General features: G+C 38.4%; 1 protein-coding gene and 1 long non-coding RNA gene across 4 annotated transcripts in view; both read right to left on the bottom strand.

Moving 5' to 3' along the window:
* Positions 1-21,112, bottom strand: part of LOC307166689 — a 428,201-nt gene that overhangs the window by 219,872 nt on the left and 187,217 nt on the right. The window lies entirely within an intron of this gene.
* On the bottom strand, positions 4,871-19,304 carry postnb (periostin, osteoblast specific factor b). Of its 3 annotated transcripts, XM_079885498.1 has the most exons (22): positions 19,025-19,235; positions 17,715-17,813; positions 14,676-14,740; positions 14,316-14,473; positions 14,061-14,225; positions 13,825-13,971; positions 13,597-13,738; positions 11,787-11,999; positions 11,556-11,690; positions 10,598-10,746; positions 9,829-9,965; positions 9,620-9,750; positions 9,351-9,481; positions 8,378-8,480; positions 8,212-8,279; positions 7,894-7,939; positions 7,764-7,778; positions 7,474-7,668; positions 6,392-6,436; positions 6,004-6,045; positions 5,888-5,917; positions 4,871-5,747 (listed from the first exon to the last, which is right to left on the bottom strand). In XM_079885498.1, exons 1-22 carry the CDS (start codon positions 19,141-19,143, stop codon positions 5,725-5,727), a joined length of 2,358 nt encoding a protein of 785 aa, XP_079741624.1. In that variant the 5' UTR covers positions 19,144-19,235; the 3' UTR covers positions 4,871-5,724. The 3 variants fall into 3 exon arrangements, with proteins under 3 accessions (XP_079741624.1, XP_079741623.1, XP_079741625.1); XM_079885497.1 differs by lacking the exon at positions 7,764-7,778 and having other exon boundaries at positions 7,876-7,939; positions 19,025-19,304; XM_079885499.1 differs by lacking the exons at positions 6,392-6,436; positions 7,764-7,778 and having other exon boundaries at positions 7,876-7,939; positions 19,025-19,304.

The following is a 21,112-nucleotide window of genomic DNA, read 5'->3' as shown; positions in this document are numbered from 1 at the left end:
CAGGCGGCTGCTTCTTTGAGCGGCCTGACGCAGAACTCGAGCGCTTGGGTAGAAAGTGTCGCAAGGACTGTGGCGCTTTCTGTGCTTCGGTGACAGACGGGCCAAACAGACCGGATGGCGAGATCGGTGAATCCAGGAAGGAAGCTCTGTCCGCGTCCTTCATGTCCGTTAGCGTCAGCCACAGATGGTGCTCCAAGACGGTGAGGACTGCCATATTTCTGCCGATAGCCTGAGCGGTGGTTTTCGTCGCTCGCAGGGCTAGGTCAGTTGCGCTTCGCAGATCTCTAAACGCCTCTGAGTTCAGGCCAACCTCGTCCATAGTGCGGAGAAGGTTGGCCTGAAAAACTTGAAGCACCGCCATCGTGTGGAGTGCTGATGCAGCTTGAGCGTAGGCGTGACCAGTGAGAGCTGACGTAGTCCGGCAGGCTTTCGAGGGGTAAGCAGCCTTAGATTGCCATCCAGTGGAGGGCGGACAAAGGTGCGTAGATACAGCCTCTTCGATGGGGGGAAGATGCTGGTAGCCTTTTTCCTGGGCGCCGTCAACAACGGAGAGCCCCGAGGAAACAGAGGTTTTCAGCCTGGCGGAAAACGGAGCCTTCCATGATTTGGTTAACTCATCATGGAGTTCCGGGAGAAACGGGGCGGGTCTTTGCTGAGTGGCCTGATGGCGCCCCTGCAGAAACCACTCGTCGAGCCTGTTGCGCGCTGGTTCGGAGGGTGGAGACCACTCGCGGATAAGCTCTGCATCGACGCTGGCTCTTACCCCGCTGTTACTAGCCTGGGTTGAGGGGGCGAGGTCCGGAATGGAGCCCAACCAATCCCCTCTTCCCGAGGCGGCAAGAGAACAGCTGTCCTCGTCAGCCTCGTCACCGTCTGGTCCACCGAAGGTGATGGGAGCGATCGCGGAAACAGCCGGGCGCTGGCCATCGATGAAGGAAACCGGTGAGGGCGAATCAGTGGGTGAGGCACGCGGGGATCCTACCGGTGTGAGCTCGCATGTTGCAGAGGCTTCCGGGTCTCTCTTCCTGGGTGCTCTCTGAGAACGGCGCTTTTTACGGCGCGGCCCATGAGAGAGAGGCGGAAGTGTGTCCTCACCGAAGACGGCTAATCGAGCCCGCAGGGTCGATAAATCTATCATATCGCAGCCGCCTTTAGAGAGAGCGATGTCGGCGTGGTCCTTCCCCAGGCAGGAGACGCAAAGGATGTGGCGGTCTCCGGCCGTGAGGGGGGCTCGGCACGAGCCGCAGTTGAGGCGGGGCATTTGGAACAACGCCCGCTTAATTTGCTCTTTTAGAGAATAGCTTTTAAAGGATATATGCGCGCTGGATAGCGCAGCGGGAGATGGCGGCTGAAGGCGGCGTAGGGAGGTGTCCGAAGCCGGCTTCTTCAGTCCTGCAGTGCAGTGGCTCGTCCCGCTGAAGTGCTGTTTCGACGGCGCGAGGCTTCTTCCAGAGTCAGCAAAGAGGATCGTTCGCTGAAAGGAGATGAAATCAAGGCAACTATGGATGGCGCGGGCCACAGCTGCCTCTCCATAGGTTGCAGCAGTTGCCGCAGAGCAGCCAATAAGCGCGCTAAGTCGTCTCGCTTAGGTCTGATTGGTGCAGCAAGTGCGTTTTAAATTATGAAAATTATAGGATCATTTTGGCTTCAATCTTCTCGAGAAAAGGCTTACGCAACACGAGAGTACTCTCGAAAGGGAACATAATGTTCTCATTGATATTGTTCATCGAAGCTTATAGAGAAGAGTATTGTGAGAGATCGAGTAAGGGAGTGCACCTAGAGTAGATACAGTTGAATGTCTGCTGCGATATCTTGTCCTTTTAACAGTTAAGGGGTTTTCCCGTGCCCCGCCACGCTAATCATTTGTCAGTTGCGTCTTGCTTCTCCGTGTTCTCAACAAGTTTAAGTCCTTTCAATATAAAAGTTGTCTCTACTGACTGACTCACTAATAAAGACAATCTTTGCCGTCTAATGGCGAAATAATGTAACTTCTGTTGCTGTTCACTGCCAGGGACTATTTATTTCCAGCGGAAGGCAGGCTTTTTTTATTTTACTTCATGAAAGTTGCATTGATACTTATATTTTGGTTATAAGGTACTCGAGGCTAGTGCTGTATCGTAAATAAGTTCTGCCGTGACATATTCACGATTCAGCACAGCCTCTCGTAACTTACTGCTTACTTATATTGTTACAAATGATTTATAGTGAACTTTCTATTCAACTTTAAGAATCCTGAAAAAAGTTTACACATAAATATTAAGCAGTGTGTGTGTGTGTGACTCAGGTGTACCCTACAAAATGTCCCCCAAAAAATGGCAATATCCAAAATCCTTGTCCTTGTGGGGACATTTTTTGGTCCCCATGAGGAAAACAGCATGAATCATATAATTATGTTTGTTTTTTTGAAAATTTACAAATTCAGAAAGTTTTCTGTGATGGGTAAACTCTCAGAAAAAAAAAAAGTTCTAATATCATTTAGGCACTTATATGTACACTTTTGGTACCAATAACTTTTTTAAAGTGACAGCTTCTGTACCTTTTTTTCTGAGAGTGTACGTTTAGGGGTATATATAGGGTTAGTGTTAGGGGATAGAATAGACAGTTTGTGCAGTATAAAAATCATTACGCCTCCCCATAAAACATGAAAACCTAACATGTGTATGTCAGAGTTATGGTCAGTTTAATTATCTTTTTGTCCTTGTGTTTGTATTTATTGTGTTGGCTTACCTTTTTTAGTTGCCATTTTCTGAAGACATTGTAAAAACGCTTGGTTTTATATTCATTAGTTTTAAACACTTCTTTCCACTATCATGAAGATCCATTCAACCACACTATTAAAGAAAGGAAAAGAAAAGAGGAGGGAAGAAAGCAAAAGAAAGTTAAGTACAACACTGTACACTGTAAATACAGCATTCCATTTTAACCACTCATAAAGTCTGCATTGTAGGGAGTCTATGCATAGCCAACCAAGGCCGGGATTTTCATCCATACGGTATTTTAATAATCCAAATTGGGTCAAGTGGGTATTAATAAATCCAGCAATGGTTCCTCTTCAGTGTAACTCCCCATTTCAGACATGTCACATTGCAATGGTTGGAAGTAATTTGTTTAGTTCCTGTTTTGTTGAGATGTAAAGGTCTGGTGCTTGTGATTTTTGCCCCTTTAGGCATGGCTGAACCTGTTATGTCTGTCACAAGTGTTCATATGCTCATATGCGTGTGCATTTTAAAGTTGGCATGAAATGGAAATTGCAATAGTACTTTCGTCCCTATTGTAACACCCTTGCCCATACTTTCTAGTTGTCTTGTATTGTATGTAAGTCTGAAGATGCACTGATTCAAAAAGCAATCACACCCAACAGATTTTCGTATCATTCATTTCGTATTATTCATTTCGTATCATTCATTCGTTCGTATAATTTCAAATATCCAGATTGTTTCAGAGGGAGTGTATGAGTTGCAACCCACCAGAATGTGCCGAACAATCTGTTTCCCAGCTCGCTGCTTTGCGATGCCCCTCTTGCCTGAACAAGCTATTCAGGGCTGGGCTCTTACATAAATGCTCAGGGCTGTAGCTATAGGGGATCCTAAAATTGCTGGGGCCTCCCCCAAAGCCAGGGGCCCTGAGAATCATGACCACTTTTCTCCCCTCTAGCGACGGCCCTGCTGCTAATGAAAGATAGTGATATAGCATTTGGATATATAAAATGATGGAACAAAAGCTTGGGAAATTATCACAAGCTTTGCTGCTCTTATAATTAGAATAGCTGAAGTGAAATGACTCAAACATCACTTGTCAGAAACATGATGCTGGTATCTGACTGTAGTTCTTGGAATCAGCTCAAATCAATCCAGCTGCATTGTATGCAAACTTCAGTGGGATGCATGTCACCACTAGCCCCCGTCTGAAGTGTCCCGCTTTGACCTCCACCTCTATTTAGAAAAGAACTACAGCAAGTTTAGTCTTGCGTTCTGAAAAAATACCCTCAGCCTTTGCTTTCTTAGTTGGGTTGGCTGTTTACATTTACATTTAGTTTATATATGTATATAGTTTGATCATTTGACTGGTCCGAACTGTGGATGAATGATTATATTTTTTATACAGTTAAAAATATAACAATATTTAGTAAAAGTAAAAACATTACCATATTGCCCATTATCTTACATAGCCAGCATTTCTTACAGTAACCAATAAAACAAAACAGAATGGAGTGTTTTCAAATAGTTGTTTAACAGCTAAAGAAGAAAGTTGAACTGCTAAGCTCATACATGGTTTCTTTTTTTTTTCAGACTTTCTTTAACGTTCGCTACATTCCATATTGACACAAAATGTCAGTGTATGACATGCTAAAACGAAATTCTGGAATAAAGGTGTGCCTTGACTTATCCCACATAGACTGCTTTAACTCAGGCAATAAGAATGAATGTGTATCTCCTGAGGGAAGACAAAAAAAGAGGACAAAAAAATGTCTTAAATGGAAAAGTTGATGAATGCACAAATACATTGCACGCTTAAAAACGCGTATAAATATGGACTTTTTGTGCAGATTTCTCTCTGTGCTAAAATATTAATCATTATACTGGAAATTGTGGTCTTTTTCTTAGCCTACATCTCACATTTGAGATATTTTCTAGATATTTCCACATGACAAATATTTTCTTCCACGAGTAAAACTTAAAAGATAGCAAAGATAGCACTTCAATGCTTAAAATATGCATCTATTATATATTATTGTCATCATTAATATTTTATATTTTATTGCTATACTTTTATATAAAATTTTTATAAAATTTAAAAAAGAAATAATGACAATAGAAATAATGAAATAATATTAACGTTTTGTTACTTCAAAAACTGACACACAATTCCATGTCTAAAAGTTGAGTTTATTATGGAAAGTGAAAAATAAATGCAAAGGAGCCAAAACCTGTTTGTCAAATTAAACTTGGACTGGTAACATAAAAAATTCAGTTTGAGAGGTTTTTTTTGTGCAGCACATTTGTGCACAGTTTATGCAAATGTACACACTTACATACACATACAAAAACACCAAGGAAGAACAATCAAACCTCTATCACACCATGAAAAGAAACATGAAAAAAAAGAAAGAAAAAAAATCAAGATTTTCTAACAAAACACTGCAACATAATTTCTATTTTTATTTTAGATTTTACACCATCTAAATATGAGCACCATAAAATCATTGTCCATGCATCTGTAAACCGTACCCCAGAAAAATAAATTCATACTGCTGGTTTTAGGCATTTGTTCATTTTAACTGCTCCCTATACCATGTATATGAACGCTTCCATTTTTTGAGTTGTTTCATACAAACGGTATACATGGTTGTACAAATGTTTCCAAATCATGTAACAAAAACATCAGAAAGCATCAGATGTTGTTTTGTGTAACATCGCATATGATCATTTATTCATGGCGAAGATGAAACTGTGATTTTTCAGCCCATACTTTACAACAAAAAGAAAGAGAGAGCTTATTTATATACACATTTGGGGAATTTTGTATCCCCATGTGGACCAAATGTACTTGAACAAAAATCACCATTATCTCTGGAACAAACAGGAATGATCAATATTGAGTTTGTTTTTCTTTTGCCTTAAACTCAACTTCAACCTGGTAGGTTCTGGACCACTGCGCAAGTAAATGAAGGAAGTACTCTTCAGGTCTTGTTTTCTACTTGTGCTCTCTCTGCCCAGTCTAGATCTAGACTCTCCTCCGCGGTATTCCTGAGATTATGAAAAGAGAGGTCACGGAGATCAAAGCTTGTAGCACATTGTTTGTTCAATCGACATGCATGCAATATAAAACATAAAAAAATCTGATGAAAAAAAAAAAGTGTCAAACTGATGTTTAGTGAATTATTTACCTGGCCTTCTTCCAGGCACCCTTCTTCCCTCTGGAAACAGATTAGCAAAAGACAAAGAGGTCAACCATGTTGGGACAGTTTAGCTTGACATACCTTTGCAAATGTTAGAATCTCACCTTGAATGTAACTAGTGATGCTTTCAGGGTCCTCGCTGAAATCTAGTGGGAAAGAAGAAGAAGAAATGATGAATAATACTGACATTTATCTGATGAAGAACTAGAGAGAAAAGGAAAAGGGAGTAGAGTTCAGTGGTTGACTGGGTCGGCTTTACTCCGCAGCTTGTAGCATAGCTAATTCCAAAAGAGTATGAAAGGAAAAACAATAAATCAAAGGTTTTAGTTGTCTTTTACCAGTACCCTTAGCACAACAGAAAGACATTGTATTCTGTAACCTGGAATAGGACAAACTTAAAGGAAAAAAGATTTGGAGTGAGGAAGACAAAATGAGGTTAACTGTTAGCTCTGATGCTAGCATGCTAATAAAGGGTTCAAAGTGTCACACTACCATAAAGCTCCATATCGGAGGAGCTGGTGACTGAATATTCAGGACCTGTTGATACAAAACATTAAGCATGTGTCAATACTTGTGAAATCCAGGTCCAGGAAAGGATGGGTTCATTGCTAGAGCAACACGCACTGTTGGGAAATATCACACTTGGTTTTAGTAGACATATTCCAAGTCACTTTATCACACATTTGTCCTTTGGAGAATGACCAAACATTTGTAGTATGAGTATGACTAAAAGGCAACACATTGAGTTGTCATTCATAGTTATTAGGGCGTTTCTTTAGCTATGGGTGCGTTTGGCCCAGTGGACTTACAGTATAAAATCAATGCATCACAAGAGAATTCTGTTATTTGTTTAATCGTCAGAACATTTTCATCACATCTTATATTATTGTATTGTGTTTAATAGCGTTGTGTGGGGAAAATTACATTTGAAACATTTTAAGAATGCAATGTTTGGCTGGTCATTTCATAGCTAGCATTTTACTAACACTTTTTGCAAACTTAAACAAGGTAACAAAAATTAGCTAAATTTGACTGTAATACTTACAAAAGTACAACAAATATATTTACTTTACTTACAATTATCTCACCAAGTAACTTTTGAAAGATCTTTATCAGTCAACAAATTGTTGGTTGTGGTTGAAATGGCACAACAGAGGATCAGTCAAAAATTGGTATAAATCCTTTTTCATTCAATGAAATGTCAGTAAGTGGTTAGATTTGAGTCCAATTCTCACTAACTAACTATTAACTATGACTTTTGCCTCCGTTAAACCCTAATTATGGCTTATTAATAGTTACTAAGGCAGTCGTTATGTTTAGGTATTGGGTAGGATAAAGGGATGTAGAATATGGTCATGGAGAATAAGGCATTAATATGTGCTTTAAAAGAACTAATAAACAGCCAATATCCTAGTAATATGCATGCTAATAAGCAACTACTTAATAGTGAGAGTTGGACCCTAAACTAAAGTGTTACACAATAAATTTACAATTACTTTACATTGTTTACATGACAATAGCTTTAATGCAATGATATGTGCAATATATCATTTGATGTGTTTAATAGTGTTTACCTTCAACGACTCTGGTGACTTTGGTCATAGTTGGTTCCCCTTCGATTACCCTGGTGACTTTAGTGATAGAAGGTTGACCCTCAATCACACGGGTAACCTTCGTAATCCTCGGGTCGCCCTCAATAACCCGTGTCACCTTGGTGATGGTAGGCTCTCCCTGGATGACTCTGGTGACTTTTGTAACATCACCAGGAACTGCATATATAAGAAACACAGTAAACAAACTTCATGCAGCACAGAGTAATAATCTAGCTCTCGCATGAGTAATGAGTTTCATTGGTGTCAAATACCTGTGATGACTCTTCCTAGAGGGAAAAAGGTGAAACATGATTGTCAGATTTCAAGAAAAACAGATCTTTGAGAAAACAGATAAAAAGAAACTGATTGCGCTGAAATGAAAACCATTTCTGATATACATACTCATAAATGTCAGAGGGATCTCCTGAAATCTGTATCCAGAAACATACTACAAAGGAAAGAAAATACACGTTGACACAGAAATTCACTTATGTAAATATCCTGTCTATTACACTTTTTAGGCATGGCTGTAGAATTACACAAATAAAAAGAAAAGATGGCATTAGGATCCCACTGGACATCTGTTTTGGGAGATCATATTATGGCATGAAGGCTGAATTTTGTTGCACATAATCGAGTCCAGATCCTCAGGGCAAACGGGCCCCTAAATGGGTCTTTCTGTGAACGACTTCAAGCTCGTTGCATGTTGCAATTCAATACCTTAATCTGGATGTATCGGATGATCCTTGTCAGGAGTGAACGGAGTTCCTGGCTACCAACAGGTATATCTTTTAAAATAAAACAGACATTTAGTAGTTCTTGAAAAATTTCCACACAAAAAACAAAGAAAAGAAAACATCACAGTAACTGCAATTTCAACTCTCACCCTCAGGGTACAGAAGAGTCCTGACGAAGTGAACAACTCCATTTGTGGCCATTAAATCAGACTCAGGAACTTTCACAGTGTTGACCTGCATGCTCTCATTTGCCTGCGAATTGCAATATTTTTTTCAATAAATAAATGTTATCATAAAACATACATAGTAATGTATATATGATTATATTATGCAATATTTGTTCATTTTTAATTTTAACAAACAAGTACAATAACAACAAAGATCAAACAGACAAAAAGTGCTGAAATGTATAATAAATAAATTATATTTATGTATATACATCACCTGTATAAAAATTAATAAATAGAAATACACTAATAATAATAATAATATATATATATATATATATATATATATATATATATATATATATATATATATATATATATATATATATATATATTAATTTAAAAACATAAATGTAAAGAATGGTAATACAGGTTCTTGTTATGTTTAGGAGCAATGCTGATCTGAATATTATTTTTTATTTTCATTGGTGTAAGCAAATGTATTCAGATTTAGTAATATTAAATATGACAGCTAATTTAGACTTTTTATGTTATTTGACATTGTTTACTCTTACAGTATAACCTTACAACAACATTTTATTTAACCAAAGATTTATGTGACCTTCCCAATGTAAAGGTATATTAAGGTTACAAAAAAAAAAAAAAAAAAAAAACCTGCTAATCATAAAAACATTCTGTACCTGTTTAATACTTCCGTATATCAAATAAATTCAGTTTTTCTTCTACATACTGTATAAATCAGAGGTTGTATAAAGGTAAGTGGTTTACTACAAAGCATGGTTTAATTTTACTCACAGGAAATTCCCACCGTAAAACTCTATATTACAGAGTGGAATCATATAATCTGATGAAGGTTCTTGCATGTGTTCCTATAACAGATGTTATGACTTGAAATTAATTTCAAGGCTGGACTGCAGGAGTGCTTGATACTTACATACAACACCTTCAAATTGCTGCCCTGGAGAGTTTTGAGGAGGTTAGTGACTCCAGTCTCCAAGCCTCCACCGATGAAGACGCCGTTACTGAAGTGATAGAGCAGAATGGCTCTGAGGGCGTTAACGTCACCTGATCACAGAGAAGAGACACTGTCATATCCTGTACACTGTCTTTCATCTTTAATCTCATTAATCCTGAATAAAACAAAGCTAAACAGTAATTCTAGATGTGGTGTGCCTTGAAAATGACATGTATGAAAGAACTCACTCTTCAAAAGAGACAAGTCTCTCTCACTGAGCCCTGCAAAAGCCTCATCTGTAGGGGCAAAAAGTGTGAAATCTCCTTCCTGTTTGAGCATATCAGTCAGACCAGCTGCTTCCATCAGAGACAAAAAGATCCTGCAGCAATGAAGTGATAGTCACAAGGACAAGAAAGTGATCTTCACTTTGACTTGATGAAAATTCACCTTTTCTTACCTGAATGCTCCGTTTTTCACCAGAAGTTGGTACATGGTGGACTCTGGTGCCGTGATCAGGGTCTTCATGAGATGGAGTGCACCGTTACTTCCCTCTTTGCTTCCACGGATCAAGCAGGCGTTCTCAATGCAGACTGCCTTCATAGGTAAAATATTACAAGGCAGTTCACTTCCCCTGAGTCTACTAATGGAAACTATTTGAGCTATTACTTAAAAATTACAATGCCAATAAATGTCAATGTAAGTAATGGAACACCCCCCCCTCCCCTCCCCTCCCCTCCCCTCCCCTCCCCTTTTATTTTATAAATAAAATATATTTGAAATGTATTGTAAATATGTGTAATAAAAAATATTTTGTTTAAAATAAGAAAATGCATTTCAAATAGTTTCAGATATAAGAGCACTTTTTTTTTTAAGTTTCATAAAACTATTGGAGTGTTTATCCATCCTTAAAAAGTTGTTTTATTTTAGTACATTGGAGAAAACTACTTTTTTGAATGATAAATCTGAAATCTGAATCTGAAATACCTGAAAATATATTTAAAATACATTTATATAAATAACATTGAAAATAAATATTTCTGTATATTAGCAGTTTCATATGAATACAGTATATATAAATATATACATGTATATTTTCCTGACATATTTTGGAAATTTTTGCATATTAAATTAGTTGATTCATTAATATAGAAATATGTATATTTTTGCATAATGGAAGATTCTAAATCATAAGAAAATCAAGAACAAAGACATATAAAACAACTGACTGTGCGGTAGACGAAGACTCTGAGAAATTTCCCTGCGAGTGTTTCCAGGCGCTGACCGTTATACAGCTGACTCAGCACAACCTTGCTCTTGATTACGTGGTTTTCCAGAATGATCTTCAGGAAGCTCTGGTCCATGGACATCACCTCATCTGGATTGCAGAGGAAAAAAATGATTTGCACTTGGTTTGGTTTACCATCATGACAAAAAAGTTTTGTGATAACATTTGCCTAATCAATAACATGATATAACGCAACTCGGATTTAGAACGATTAAAAAGGCCAATTAACCTCTTCCATGTTAAAACATACACATAACCAAAGAGGTTGTACCATTAAAACATTATATGTTTCAAACTGCAACATGTTAAGACTTGGCCAGCCTTTCGTGGTGAGCAGTTTGTAGAATGTGCATTCCCAGACAGGACTTTTTGGTTATTGTAACTGCAGGCACTGTCCCTTTCCCCCATGCAGCCTAGTAAAAGGAACGATTTACCCCTGTAAATATAATATGATGAATATGTTCACCTGTCATTAGCCACAAATGAACTACAAACATGTGATGATGAGGTGAAAGATCCAGTTAAGCCTCCTGTGTGGTCTGAAACGCTCTGTATGGGAGGTGGGATATCAGAAGTTTTCATCTTCTCTTTCTTTCAACATCTTTTCAGTGCTGGAAGCCCAATGAGGCCCATAGATTAACAGAAGCTGCTATTTCCATTCACAGGCATTGAATGAATCATATGTTTTAACACCTGCTATCCCGCGAGGAATCAAAGTTATAGTTATGGGACAGCAGAAGTTAACAAAGGCAAGGCACATCAGCAATTGAAAGAACAGAGGTCTTGCTAAGGTAGAATTAAAACAGACAATGACAGAGAAGAAACAAGCAGCTGCGTAAGGGCAAGGAGACTAAGTTAGTTAAACAGAGAGAGAGGGAGAATGACATGTATTTGCTCACCGTTGAAGGCTGCGTTAAGTGGAGCCAGGAGTGTGTACTCAGTCTGGGGTCCCATGGCTGCAGACAAGCCTAGCTCTGTCAACATGTCACCGTAGGTGCCCTGAGATTGTCCAACCAGCTCCATAACCTGTTTAGCTTTAAAAAAGCAAAATCACAGGATTTAGGGGCTATTTCAGTCATTTTTGCACTCTCTGAAAAAAAAGATAAAAGAGACTGATAGGATAAGCTTACCAGAGTCGGGCATGAGGACTTGATCGATGAGGTGGATGACTCCATTGGAGGTGACAATGTCCTTTTTCAGTACCATCTTTATGCCATTGACTGTAAGGCTATCGCCATCACAGCCAATCTCAATATTGCTGCCCTCCTCGGTTTCATGAGACGTGCCGGCCATGATGGCCTCAGAGCACTGAACAGAGTTCAACAGATGGTAGTTGAGGAGAGCTGGAAGAGAAGAAACATCAGTCTTTGTCATCCAAGCACATCTGTTATTCCTCTTACACGCCTTTTGAGATATGAGGAAATCATGGAAAAAATGATATTAGTTCTAAATTTTTTTGGTGTTTAGAGCATACCACATCAGGTAAAAATCACAAATGGAAATGAGTGTGTTTGAAAATGCTTCATACAAACCTGCTAAATGACAATTTTGCACAGTGATTTAACACAGTATTTGCTTTAAATTCATGTGCATGAAATCACTTGTCAAGCACAGTTTTCCTGAGAGAATGGTTGTAAATTTAAAATGCATATATCTGCTAGGCTTACACTAGCATATAGATACAGTAACTTCAACATGGACTTTGATTTCATGACCTTTAATATTAATTTAATATTTAAATTCTGTGATTTAATATATAGATTATGTAGATATGCATGCAATCCATTATGTCAATGCATCTACAATTAGTTCCCAAAAGAGATCCTGGGGGAGCCTTGGGAGCCTTTGGGTCCTCTCTGAGCGAGTCTCTCAGCAGCAACAAACGATTTGACTGGAAATAGAGCGCAAGTCAAAACTCTAGGGACAAATAAGAGGGCAGAGATCCCATCGCCACCATTTTTCACTGAATCGTAAAGCGAACAGCTGTTTCCTGTCTATAGGTCTCTGGCAAGACAAGGATTATGCTCTTTTCAGAAGGTCTTAAATCTTTCTCCTTTGGCCCTTACAATGAACATTATCGCTTTAATGGTTACAAAATATATTCCGCATCACTCTGGAAAACATGAACCACTGGAGCCAAATGGGTGCATATGTTCAAGCTGGCTATCATCTCACTGTATTGTTCATTGTGTTAAATGTGTTGGTATTATATGCATTCAGTGGTCAACTGTACAATGCATCAGTATCTAGGTTAAGCTTGGAGTTTTTCTTTTTCATTTCCATGACTTCCCTCAATGAAAGTTGCTTAAGTAGCAGATCAAATGTCTTTCCGCTTGGCACAACAGATTTGGCCATAATATTAGTTTTATTTTAGTTTTCACTCAAGCAGTTAATATAAGCCTTAGGGCATTTCTGACAAACCTTATATTCATGAGAGTGGGGTATTATGTCATTCTTTTACATGATCACTGGGAAAGTTAATGCAACTCCAAAGCAAACATCAACCTCAGTATTCTGAAAATACTGTAAGACGTACCCATAAACTGCCGAGAACCTTCAGATTTGATCTCTTCTCCAAGTGGCTCAACTGTAACCCTGTCTAAATCTCAAAGTAGTCCTATAAGTGTTGTTATGGCACTGCTTGCCAACTGTCTGAGAATTCCAGGTCTACAGCTCGGGGTGCAGCGGGCCCATCTGGTTTGAAAGGGGGCAAAATAATCCTTGGCCTCACTCAGTTGACTCATATCAACAAACACGGCACGAGGGAACTGCCAGATCCTTGATTTCCTGCATCTTTGTCTCATTAAATAAGAATAAAGCCTTTCTTTGTGCCAAGTCTGCCATCAATATGGGATTTAATGTGTCCCTTCGACAACTTAAAGCACTCCGTTTGAGAATAGTGCAATGGGAAATCATGGGGCTTTACGTCTTGGGGTTTACCTTGGAGGGAAACCTTGTCTTTCATAAGCCTGTCCATAACCTCTCTATCCAGATTTTCAAAGGCATCGTTGGTGGGGGCGAACAGGGTGAAGTGTCCCGGCTGACCCAGCTTCTCAATCAAACCGGATTCAGTAGCCACAGTCTGGAAAAGAAATGGAGCATATTACAACTTTTGATTAATTGGTTTGGTTCATGAACTACACAGCTCCAAGTTTCCTCAACACTTACACTCAAAGTGCTTAGTTCATCGTCGACTTCGATTATATCCCTAATGGTGTTGCCAACAGCTGTGATGACGCGGTCAATGACGTGGACCACTCCGTTGGTGGCCACCTGGTTGCCGTGAATGATCCTGGCACAGTTCACTGTGACAACCTGAACAAGAACCATGTGTAAATTAAGTCCCTCACAAAGAAGAAAGTAACCTGAAACATAACCCTCCATTTCTCAAGATATCAAATTACCCCATTGGAGTAATGATTGATGAGCAGGCTCAAGTCGTTGTACATGGAGGTTGCGGTCATTCCGTTCTTGAGGTCTTTGGTGAGAAGCCGTTTGTTGACCATGTGGTAGTGCAGAGCATTATACAGCTCGATATTAACATTGCTCACCAGAGCATTCCTCACCTCCTATAGAACAGAGAGGAAGCCAATGCAAAACAGTCAAGGAATTACACAAATTCTATGTTTGTGCTGAATATAGAAGGAACAAGATGATACCGTATCCAGAAGATCCCATGCATCATTACTGGGTGCGAAGAAGGTGTACGACCCGGAACCTTCAATCTCTTCCCGTAGCTTGGATATAGCAGAGTATTCCTGGGTATTTTTGGCTTTGACCAGGCCAAGGGTGCCATAAACGTTGTCAATGGGAGCAACTGCAAGGAAAGTGACACAGATTAGCCGCAAGATTGCAGCCTAATACATTTTTTTCCCTACATTATAGCATTCAAACTAGATATCAATCATACTTAGCATACTTATCACTGTAAATTAGTAGTTTATTGACAATATAACCAGACTTTTATGACATTCCAATGTCAGACTGGTCAGTAAGTAACTATTACGAAATCAACCAACCTGCAGGACAGCCTCTCAAGCCGTCCAACTTCATGTAACCTGGGCAACACTCATACAACACGGTCCTGGACAAAGGGAGGGAAGACATAAAACCAGAAGAACATGTGTTAAATGAATATTGAAGCCCAGACATTTGGTGCCACTTGAAAAAATAAAATACCGGTAATGTACAGGCTCAAATTCATTTTTTTTTCTTCCTGGATGCCATTCTCACGTCGTTACAAGCTATCCTGGTTTTAATGATAACACAGTTCATGGTATTGGACAGACAGTCTTTCCATATGGCAACCATTAACTGTCTTTGTACATAAACATGCTATGTGGTCCCGAGGTTTGTGCCTTATTCCACTATCATTATGTTGTCATAGCATTGCATTAATACTTAAAGTGCCCTGAAGCCAAGTGCTGAGACCAACTTGGTGGTTTAGTAAGGCTGAGGGGTATTTTTTGGATCCAGGAAGCCTTTAAAGTAAATTTATAACCCAGTGAAAACCCTTGGTTTGGAAGTTACAATGTACAATGGGAAGGAAATGTCGAATCAGCAGTTTTCCAGTAATGGAGGTTGCATTCTGGTTTTTCTGTTTTCATTGAAAACGGCCCTTTAAACCGTCAAACCAAGCTTGTAAATATGTTTCCATGACCACACAAATGGAATCTCATGGATGAGAAGTCATTTTGCTCTTGGTAGCATTAAGAAACAAAAAAATGAATCTAAAAAGAAATGATAAAACTGAAATTATCTTAAAAACTATATTATTAAACCGTCTGAATATAAAACTACACATATGTGCCTTAAAATACAACTATTTTATTAAGCATCATGTAAAAGAAGGAAATCCACTGTTGTACTTCGGAACTTGAATTATAATTTCAAATGCCACCATAAACATCTCCTGTCAGACCAAGGTATTTTGGTGCATCAATATTTTTTTATTTTTTTCCCCCATTCCCTTTAGTGTGTTTTGCCAGTTACAAGTTCATATGCATTATAACAGGCTTTTAATATGAATAATGGGTTCAATAAAACTTAACCTAAGCTAATTATACCAACTATACAGCAGCCATATTGTAGAGTTAATAAATAGCTGTTAATGGGAAACAGGTTTTTTATAAGGTGCTCTGAGAAAACACCCCTGGAGAGTTACAGTCCCTTGAGAAGTTTTCAAAGCTGCTGATAATAAACAAACTCCAGCAGTGTTGGAGATTCAGAGAGAAACACTAGTCAGGGTTAGTGCACACTGCACATGGAAATCTCCACACCAGCAAACCGGATCCATGTTGCTGAATTCCGCAGAAAGATAAAACAGCCTGCAAATCACCAAATGAGAACTGACAGTCAGTGGTGAGTTCTGTGGAAGAGTGGAAACTGACAAGTCCCTTAGATTGAGCAATCACGAGACTAAGAAACTAATGAGGATTTCAAAGCTGTTCTCTATGTGACCGCCCCACTGAGAATCCAGAAGCAATAGTTTTGGCTCATGGCTGGGCTCCATGTCTTCTATAGAAGTGAAGTGCTGGGAAAGCTGATAGCTGATGAGATCATTAGAGCCTCACTAGAACATGAGCTTCTAAAGCATCTCTCCCCAAAACGGGAGGAAAACATGACTCCTTTTGACCAGACATGCTGAGGGAATGCATCCATATTAATCATTGGGGAGAAGGTCAGATTTTCCAATTGAATTGAAGTTCTCCCTTGTGAGTCACCAGTTCAAAGGATCCACAACATTATGCATATGTTCAAACCATTAGGATGGGGCTAAAACCATCAGATGGAGGAAATTTCTAACAAAATATATAGAGATAAGCTTTGTAGAACATCAAACCAATGACTTGAATGAAAACAGACACTACAAAATGTAGTCATTCTCAAACTTCTCTCATCTGCACATTGAGCCACCATCAGTGATATCATTTTTTGCACCAGTCTTTGAAGAAGAACTAAGACTGTCATACTCATCTCAGTTATGTAAGCTAAGCACACTAAACCAGATATTTACAAAGATTGCCAGACCGCTATGTAATGGTCTGCTGAGAGCAGAGAAAATCCTCAGAGCAGAATAGTTCCTGGCTTTTCGATATACAAAACTGCAAGATAAGCAGAAAATCTACAGAATATCTCAGGCAAGTCTGGCTTTGCAACTAAGGAAGTTTGAAACCACTGGAGATTACCTCACATCAATGCTGTTTGGTCACATACAGTATGAGAGGCCCGGGAAAACTCTTTATGTTGTTGTTCCACTCTTTTCCAACCACAGAAAAAGGACAAGAAACCGGAGGCATAACAAACTCTACATGAATCAACGGTTGTGGTTAACCATGTTGGCCTCCAGAAACCACAACCTCATTACTGGAGCCTTCACAGTAGGACATTGCTGCTCATCTTACGGTATATTGTTGATCTAGATGTTGAAATCTTTTCTTTGCTGTTGTTGTTTTACATTTCACACATCATTAAGTTCACTGAGTTTTGCCAAAGAGCTTCTCGAAATACAAAAGAGCTTGCTGACATTTCCACCTTGTAGACAGCTGTGTATTTTCGCCCTAGGACAGAAATTTAAGGAAAGGTGTTTCAACACAAGCCAAGCACTCCAGGCGAGCTCTACTGCTTTCTTTAATCATCGATGGCATGTCCTGACAACGTCAGTGGGTCTCACCATTTTATACCAATTAAGGTTCTGCAGCTCTCCGGTGGTTTGTGCCGTAAAAACACATGGAATTTGGATTGTCGCTGTAGAGCAATTCTTTGTCTTTGTTTTGGCAGCCATGTTGAACTATAAATCTATACTGTTGCTGTCTATTTCTGTATTTTACAAAGTCATTTGGATAGGAAGCATTGTAAATTCAACTATTAAGCTGCATTTGGAGCTCAGCTTAAGTAGGAATTCATCTGTGAATGTAACTGTTGGAAGTCTTCACCACTCTTACCAGTTGGGACAGTGACCTTTCACCTTTGACCATTGGAGCAGCTGGAACTTCCAGTTTCTGTCAAAGAGACAGGATTTGTAATAGCCTCCAGAAACCATAAAACATCACACTTACGCTTTCTTTCCACAGATGGCCCCTTGGTACCAATTACGGCAAGTGCTGAAGTATTTCTTCTTTGTCCCCACGACTTGCTGAAGAGCGCACACATTTGGTCTGCAGAGAGGTAAAGGTAAGACAGGATGAAATGAGTAAAGCTGGGAGGTCACACTTTAGATTAGGGTCCAATTCTCACTATTAACTAACTATTGAGAAATTTTGCCTCAATAAACTCTTTAATTATTATTAGTTACTAAGGTAGTTGTTCAGTTTAGGTATTGTAGGATTAAGGGATGTAGAATATGGTCATGGAGAATAAGGCATTAATATGCGCTTTATAAGTGCTAATAAACCAATATCCTAGTAATATGCATGCTAATAAGCAACTCACTCTCAGAAAAAAAGGTACAAAAACTGTCACTGTGGCGGTACCTTTTCAAAAGGTACACTTTTGTACCTAAAGAGTGCATATTAGTCCCTCAAAGGTACATATTGGTACCAAAAGTGTACATATTAGTTCCAAAAGTGTACATATTAGTACCTAAATGGTACATTTTAGAACCTTTTTGAAGGGTACTGTCCCAGTGACAGCTTTTGTACCTTTTTTTCTGAGAGTATAGTTCATAGTGAAAATTGGACCCAAAAGCGCAACAGATGTGTGAAATTGTTTTGTGACAGCATGGTGCTTTTCTTTTAAACCTGGGACAGTAATGTTTGATTTTGATGTAATAAAGGTAAAATTAAGACAATGAGCTATAACTGACCAATTTCAAACCATTCTTAAGACCTTTGTATTTATTAAAAAACTTTTTTTTTTTTTTTATAATAAAAAAACCCCACACTGACAGCCATTATTTAAAATGATTAAATAATTTACAAAAGCCATTATTTAAAATGATTAAATCATTTACAAAATATATGAAAATAAATAATCTAAAAACATTTTGTCAGGTAACCGAAATATATACTTATAAAATCAAGCATTTCACTGTAAATAAATATTTTTTATATTTTGTAAGTCAATAATATTATTTAGTATGACAATCAACCTGACTAGATTTGTTTACACAAAATAATAATAATAATATAAATAATTTCACACAGTTTGCATATGTGTTGCACAAAGACAAAAAAAGATTCAGTTATAAAAATATACAGTAATAATAACAACAGCAATGTAATAGTATGTAAAGTAATAACCATATGTAAAATGTTTAAAATATATTTGAAAATATATATATATATAAATTATGATTGAAATATATTTAAATGATATATGCTATTTATAATTTAACAATTGAATAAATAAAATTAATAATATCTCTTACCCTTCTTTCTTTGCTCGAATACGACTATGGGCAACTATCTTGTCATAGGCTGAAGAGTCTGCCTGGTCAAAGGCAGACAGCACAAAGAGTGCAAAAGTAGCTGCAAAGAGTCGCTTCATCCCTGCTTTCCCCACTGTGAGACTTCAGAGCAAGAATGGGCTCCAGCTGAGGGGGAGAGGTCTTTTATAGCTCAGCTCTCTGCAGCAGGACAGACTGGCAAACTGTCAATGCACCAGCCTCTCCTGTTCACCAGTGTGTCTCTGTGATCTCACCTCCAACACTGAATAAGCAAAACAAGAGAATGGAGGATTAATTCAACAACGAGCTGAGGTGTGAGGAGGAAATGTTGTAGAATTCCTAACAAAAGAATAATTATATACAGTACACGCAGAGCTCTTTTAGTCCATATTAGGACTGGTGTGGAACTTTAAATAAAAAAAAATAAAAAAGGTAATTGTTGTTCTGTGCTGGTGCTATTTTGCATATGAAAAAAATTTCCGCAGAAATATGAAAAGTTAAGAAGAAAGTTAAGAATGTCTCAAACTAGTTTGTGTAAACAATTGAGAATGATCCAAATAGCATCTTTTGTTTCAATGGAAGCAAGGACATCTGACCTTTTGTATGAAGATCACATGCTCAATGTCACAAATATAAATCTTAAATATTTCTTCTTCATTTTACGTTTTATACATACTTTTCTTTGTGGCAAATTTTTCTAAATCTTTTCAAAGATTAGTTCGAGATACATATTTTTTTCAGAAACTAGCTTATTTCCACTTATTTCCCATATTTTCACTATTGTCTCAGACTTTTCGACCTCATGCTACATTAATCAGGTATATTATATAATGTAAAATTGTTTTAAAGGAAGTCTGTTGGTAAACCTGTTACTGTAAAGTATATTAGAAATAAAACATGAAGAATAAAATTGTGCAAAATGAAGGCTGCTGGAGTAAAGTATAAATCAGTTTTACATAACGCCATAGCTTCACTCCAAGTATCCACATATTGACACCAAATACAAATCAAGCCCTGAAGCATCAGACACAGTCGTTTCATCCAGATTCATGTATCTGTGCTTGGCACACTCTTGTGGCCAGATGCAAACATAACTTTGGAAAGATGATGTTATCTTGACAACCTTTAGAACGTTTTGAATGAGTGGCTCCATCATGTGGAAAGATATTGCAACAACAGCAATACATAAATAAATAAAAACACGAAAAAAAATATATTTTTGACTTCACACTGTATAGACACATTAGCATGGTTTTTAAGGATGTCACCCAATTTGAAGTCAGCCATCTCTCTGCCTGATGTCGCCCTTAAAGTGCACTTTGTTGGCCCTGGACATCCAGAAGAAGTTATAAAAGGCATAAAGGTGTAGTGAACATAAATAACCACCTATAGTTTATAGTTTCAACAACAATAAGTTTTTCCAAACACTCATCCCATCTGCCATTGGTCACAAAAGATATAGGCCTTTAAGGGCCTTTCTTTCTTCTGACCTGCAACAACCAAATTGTTTGATTGACCTCATAAATCCTAGTAAACAGCAACTACATCTTTCGAAAAATGTGATTTAGAATAAATCGCACAGAAGAAACGTGTTCCTGAAGTGAAAATGTGTAGCATGAGACAGAAGAGACGCATCTGGAAATAGCTCCTATGCTTTCTTCCCACTCTTTCACTCTTCCCCTCCCATCCCCTCCCCTCCCCGTCTGTGCTTTTATAACTTTTGGACAAGCCGTGGTGCAAGTGTTGCATGCTATCCTGGCGAGCTGAAAGACATTAGTAGTAAATATCAGAACATGAACATAATCCCCTCAAGCTGCGGAGGGATTCTGCTGTAAACAGATGGGAGAGCACGAGATGTGGAAGAAAAGTACAGGACAAAAAGAACAACAAAAAGTTAAAATTGAAAAAAGAACACTAAGTTACATAACAATATATAGTTCACTAAACTCAAATGACCTCCACAGTCACCAGATCCAGAAGAGGGATATTCGCATCATGGATGTGCAGCCAACACATCTGCAGCAACTGCGTGGTGCGATCATGTCAATATGGACCAAAACCTCTGAGGAG

This window comes from Squalius cephalus (assembly GCF_949319135.1).
Source record: "Squalius cephalus genome assembly, chromosome: 11".
NCBI classification, from domain to species: Eukaryota; Metazoa; Chordata; class Actinopteri; order Cypriniformes; family Leuciscidae; genus Squalius; species Squalius cephalus.
Note: the sequence above shows the minus strand (reverse complement) of the source record. Positions and strands in the feature narration are given on the sequence as shown.